Below are 6000 nucleotides of genomic sequence, written 5' to 3' on the forward strand. Positions count from 1 at the left end.
GGGAGAGACAGTTGAGGCTGGAACCTTGAGAAATGCTAAGTCATAGCAGTAGTCAGAGAATTCAGAGAGCCGGAGAGCCAGAAGTTGGTAGACTTCTTTTTGGAGATAAGATGGTCAGAGCTGGGATCAGAGCAAGGAGAAGTTCTAATATAAATTTGCAGCTACTGATAGAAAACAAGCACAGATTCTGGTCAACCATGGGGTATAGACAAAACAAAAGCCCCACAAGTACGACAGGCACAGAACAAAGAGAGAAAACTGGCCAGCCTCGTAGATGGAACGTGGGGTGAAGAGGCAAAGTAAGCACTAGAGTTTACGGAATGAGACTCCTCCATGGAGGGTGCGTGGGGCTTTTTTGAAAGCTGTCAAAGCCCACCTACTGCATGGCTGTTCTAAGACAGTGACTTCTACCCTCTTTTTTACAAACCAGGAAACTGATGTCCACAGAGAGGTGTCCCAGGTCTCAGAGCCAAATTGCTGGCAGGTTTAACCAGAATCAATTTCCAAGCCCCTAGAGTTTAATTCACTACACATCAATATACTGCCTCCTTATTCAAAAACATAAAGAAGGCTCACCCAAAAAACACCAATAATGAAATGCAATTACATGTAAATGAATTTATCTTTTGACTTAACTTATGGAATGAATGGCTTCATATAGCAATACAACCCTCTCTGACCACCACCTCTTATCTCCCAGCTAACATCCATTAGCCTTTGATCGCACTGAGATTTCCAATCCATTGATCCTACCACCTTTCACTCTTCTTAATCACTTTTGTTTCCTCTCTTCTTCATTTACCAGCTTTAAATTCTATGGTCAGTCATTATAATGATAACTTCCTTGTATACATTCACAACTTCTTTGCCCCTATTATTTTATTAGACCCACTGGATAATCTGAAACTCTGGTTAAATCCTTCTCTTCACTTGCTCCATGCCTCCACTATGTCAATGGGATAATAACCTACTGACTGGTCTCACTTTAAATTTGTGACCAGAAACTAAATAGCCCTTTAAAGCAGCCAGACAACACTACTGTACTTCCCCAGTCCCTTCACTCTCCCTATTGAACTAATCAAATCTTCTCTCTCCTCCAATCTCTACCGCCTCCTCTTCTATCCTCACTCTCAGTTGATAACCTGGCTTCCTATATGGAGAAAACAAAAACAACCGGAAGAGAACCTCAACAGACTGCCACCATCTCTGTTATCCACCTTCCAGGCCCTTCATCCACACCCTCTGCCCTATATCCATGTTCTTATCCAAAGTGACGTCCCCTCCTTTGTGCACTCGACTTGATACCCTTCTCTCTCCAATATCATTGATTTTTCTTTCCCTATTGAATCATTCTCATGTGCACATAAACACGCTGTTAAAAACAATTTTTAAAAAAGATCTTTAAAAAAACAATTTCTTTACCCCACTATTGCCACTTCCTCTGCTCCCCTTTACACAAAAATCATCAAAGAGTTGTCTATACTCACAGTTCCAATTCCTCCTTCTAATTCTTGCTTAAGCACATTCTAATCCATTTTATGCCACCTTACCTATTCTTGTCAAGATAGCCAATGACACTCAGTTACCAAATTCATGGTCAGTTATCAGTCTTCATTTTACTTGACCTTTCAGAGCACTGGACTCAGCTAATCCCTTCCCTCTGAAACTCTTCACTGGCTTCCAGGGTATGACATGCCCCTCTCCTCCTTACCCTCTTAACGCCCCAGAGTTCAGGACTTGTTCTTCTCTGTATGCATTGATTCCTTGGAGTTCTCTTTAGTCTTAGGCTATAAATAACATCCAAATGCTGGAAAATCCCTAATTTATACCTCCAACCAGGCATCTCCTTGGAACTCCAGGATTATTCTACATCTCCAGTTACATTTAACCTTCACAAAATGTTACCCTACCCCCTCCCCCATCCCCCAAACTTCTCTACCTTGAAGCTTTCCACACTTTAGCTGTTGGCAACTCAAACTTGGTCACACCAGAAGAGATGGAATGATTTTTTATTCCTTTCTTACACATACCACATCCAACCATTAGGAATATCGAGAATTTGACCACCTCTCACCACTCCTGCTATTACCACTCTGGTTCAAGCCACCATCATCTCCCACCTAGGTTATTACAATAACATACTAACTAGTCTCTCTGCTTCCATCCCTCCTCCAGTAGAGCAGCCAGATTTATCCTTTTGAACAGTAAATCAAGTCACATCACTCTTCTGCCAACCCTGCAAAGGCTCACAATTTCATTCAGAGTACAAGCCAAAGGATGTACAATGGCCTGTTAGGTCCTACTTCATGTGACCTCATCTCCAACCACTCTCCCAGTTACTCACCCCACTCCAGTCATGCAGGCCTCTTCATTCTTTCTCTAGCACACTCGGCTCACTCCTCCTGAGTTTTGCATGGGCTGTTCCCTTTGCCTCAACCATCTTTCTCCCAATGTCTACACAGCTAAGTCCCTCACATTCTTCAGGTCTTTTCTCAGTTGTGACCCCCTCAGTGAGACCTTACCTGACCACCCTATTTAAATTGCCACAATTGCTAGCCCCCTCAGAATTTCTTAGCCTTTTAACTCTGTTGATATTTTTGTTAAAGCAGCCATCACCTTGAAATATTACTCTTTCTTTCTTTCTTTCTTTCTTTCTTTCTTTCTTTCTTTCTTTCTTTCTTTCTTTGCTACTGTCTGTCTCTTCCCACTAGAACTTAAGCTCTAAAAAGGATAATACTTTTGTCTGTTTTGTTCACTGATGTATTCCTGGCACATAAGAGGTGCTCAATTAGCACTTGTTGAATGAATGAATCTATTTCCCCTACTAGACCGTAAGCAACTTGAGGTTAGACAAATGCTCTAATCATTTCTGTATCTCTGTATCTATCTATATTTATAGATATGGATACAGAGATATTTACATATCTTTTATATATAATGTATATATACTTATATTTTATATATAATGCATATATTTTATGTATTATATATAATGCATATATATCTTTTATATTAATGTTTATAAATGTACATTATATGTGTCTGATTATGTTTACAATATACATTTCCTTTTTGTATCAGCCTGACTACTAGAATTTGTTCTGAACCAGGTACTCATCTTCCTGATTGGTAGAAGTGGCAGCAGGATGCATTAACATGAGGTTGATTATTAATGCATATTGTCAGTGGTGAGTCCCCACCTCCCTCAAGAAAGGTAAATGCCATAAATATAGAGACCATCTCATCTTTAAGGCCTCAGACATGACCATTCAGAAAATGGGAAAGTCACCTTGCCTTCACACATTACCTATTCCTCACCACAGCCTCTTCCGAAATATATCTTTCCCAACCTCCCCCAAGCTGTTGCTCATTCCCGCTAACAGCTAAATCAATTGACCATATTGTACTGGTTTGCTTCAGTGTGTTTGTTTACTAGTTGAAGCCTGCGTTAAGGGCAGGATTATTTCATGGTGCTCAGCAGCCTGGTCCTCTTCCAGCTCTCTCTTCTCCTAGTCTCTCACTTTGAGAAATGGCAATCCCTTTCTACCTCTGAAAGCATAAACATCCTGAAAGTTATTTGACCATCACATCATTCTCTGTCCTCATGAGATTCTCTGCCTTCAACTCTGCGGCCTGAAGTTAGCTAAGTGCCCATCACAAATAACTATGCCAAGTGCATCTTTATCCCTTCTAACCTCAGTGACTTAGTCAAAGCTCTTCTCTCTTTTGGTCCTGCTATTGCATGGCAAATGAAACATGTGCAGCTGTTTCAGCAAGTACGAAAAGAATATACGAATGTGTCTTTATTTAAAATGTCACTTTGCCAGTAGTCTTCTTGGTTTGTTCTTTATTAACCAAAGTCCCATTGTTATAAAATTATAATGGTATACCACCCTGAGTCTTGTAATTTCACAGCTTCTACATTCTCTAAGCAACCGCCATCCCATGGTTCCTAATGAAAATATTCAAAGGTGAAATCTTCACATTGTATACTAGTGCCTTTGCTTAAGTTTCTAGGGTTGAAAAAGAAACCCTTTGCCAATAGAAAAAAAAAAAAGAAGTTTTGAATCTATAGTACAAAGACTTCAAACCACATTCCACAGCATGTTATTTTCTTTCTAGAAAATTCTAACACTATATAATTACTTTTGTATAGAAAATGAGTAATGTAAGTCTCTAATGCTAAAAACAGCTAGACAGAAACCATCCAAATCAGATAGGCCCTTCCTGAAGCCAAATTAAATATTAAACTAGAAAACATCTATGTAAGGACAGCCCATGGAAGAAAGCTCAATAGAGAGGGAGTGTAGTGGGGGAGAAAGTTGCATGTAAAAAAAAAAGTGTCTTTTCCTCTATGTGTCAGGGATTACCTGCTTCAGAGAAACTGTAATGTTGATTGTACCTCAAATGCCACAGAAAACTATCAATCAGAAATGCATCTAGGAGCTTCCAAAGCTTCTGGTTAAAAATAACAGTAAAGACATCAATTAAGCTCCATCTCTTGCGACAGAAATGCACTGATACAGAAAAAGCGAAATCCCACCTGCATGGGAATTAAACCGCAGCTACTCCCCGTATTCAGAGGAAAACGAGCTTCACCTTGGGTCTCTGGCAGATCTAATCCCAACAGATATAGCCAGTGGGTTTGTGTGTTGGGGGAGGGAGACAGAGTAGAGTGCGCCTGATCGCTCTCCCAGCAAAACTGCTCCAAAAACGTGAAAGCATTCGTACCGCATGACCTCCCGGAAGAAAGCCAGTACCGAACAGAGCAGCCTGCTCTGGCTCAGAGGTGGCCGCGACGTGCGGCGGGCAGCGGGGGCGGGTGGCCGGGTCGCGCCGCCCCCCTCACCCACCCCACCCCCAATCTTTTCAAGGGTCTCTGGCTCCAAGCTCCGGGACTCGAGACCTGAACAGGTTCTCTGCCCAGGGTGGAGAACCTCCCAAAGACATTTTAACAGGAGTAATTCCCGCGCTGGCAACGTCTCAACAGCCTGGAGTGAACAAGCTGACCCAAGCAGCGCCGAGACCCACGTCTGGGTCGGCTGCCCCTGCCAGCCCCATCCCAGAACCTATCCAGCCTGTGTCCCCAGCGTCTAGCCTGCAGCCTGGCACCCAGTAGGGGCTTTGGGAGAGTGCAGCCCCAAGGGCTGACTTGCCGCTAAGTAAACAGCCATGTTAGCCTCCTCGGTCGTAAATAAGCTCGGGGTGAGCCGGCCAACGGCCGTCAGGAGTGCTTACCCGGTCCCTTCTGCGCTTCTGCCCACAAGGCTGCTACTGTTTCCAAACTCCCAGGCGCCGGCAGTCCGGACACCCGTTCTCTCTTACGGTTCAGCACCGAGGACAGGATCATACTTTTAGCCCCGGTGGCCCCACTGCCCGGAGATTGGCGTTAGCCACGCAGGCAGGGCTGCAGGTGTCCGGACGGCGCGCCCTCCCGCATGTCACCCCCTCCGGCGCCTAGAACAAGGCAGCCCCGCGGCGTCTTACTTTTCTGACTGGAGTAACCCGGGTAATAACCATAGTAGCCAGTGATCCGCAGGATCCGGTCCTCGATGGTGGCCACCCCGTTGGGGGCCGCCTTGACATCCATAGAGAGCGCGGGGCGGCGGCCCCGGGCGCGGCGGGACGAAGAGCGCAGCGCGGGGCCCGGGAGCTGGTGCAGGTGCCGCCGCCGGTGCTGATGTTGAAGCTCGTGCTCCCGCGCCCGGGCTCTGACTCCACCGCCCGGCGCAGGACTGGCTCCGCATCACAGCGGCGGCGGCGGCGGCGGCGGAGAGGGCCCCCACTCGGGCCGGCCTCTCCGTCAGCCTGGCAGCTCTCCCGCCCGCCACCCCGCGCACTGCTGCCCGAACAGCGCCCCCTCACCTCCGACACCAACCGCGGCCGGGGGCGGCCCCACCTGGCAGCCGACTCTCATCATTAACCCTTTTGCGCCCCTTCCCTGAAGTGTAGACATCCCCCAACCCCACCTGACAGAAAGGATGCGCGGTCCAGGGCGTG

General features: G+C 45.9%; 1 protein-coding gene across 1 annotated transcript in view; it reads right to left on the reverse strand.

Annotated features, from left to right (window-relative positions):
* Positions 1–5617, reverse strand: part of SLC35F4 (solute carrier family 35 member F4) — a 222152-nt gene extending 216535 nt beyond the window's left edge. The window contains exon 1 of the mRNA XM_031453777.2: positions 5488–5617. Within this exon, the coding sequence (XP_031309637.1) occupies positions 5488–5590 (103 nt within the window). The 5' untranslated portion in view covers positions 5591–5617. The remainder of the gene's footprint in view (positions 1–5487) is intronic.
* Between the last annotated feature and the right edge of the window lie 383 nt (positions 5618–6000).

This window comes from Camelus dromedarius, chromosome 5 (assembly GCF_036321535.1).
Source record: "Camelus dromedarius isolate mCamDro1 chromosome 5, mCamDro1.pat, whole genome shotgun sequence".
Taxonomy (NCBI): domain Eukaryota; kingdom Metazoa; phylum Chordata; class Mammalia; order Artiodactyla; family Camelidae; genus Camelus; species Camelus dromedarius.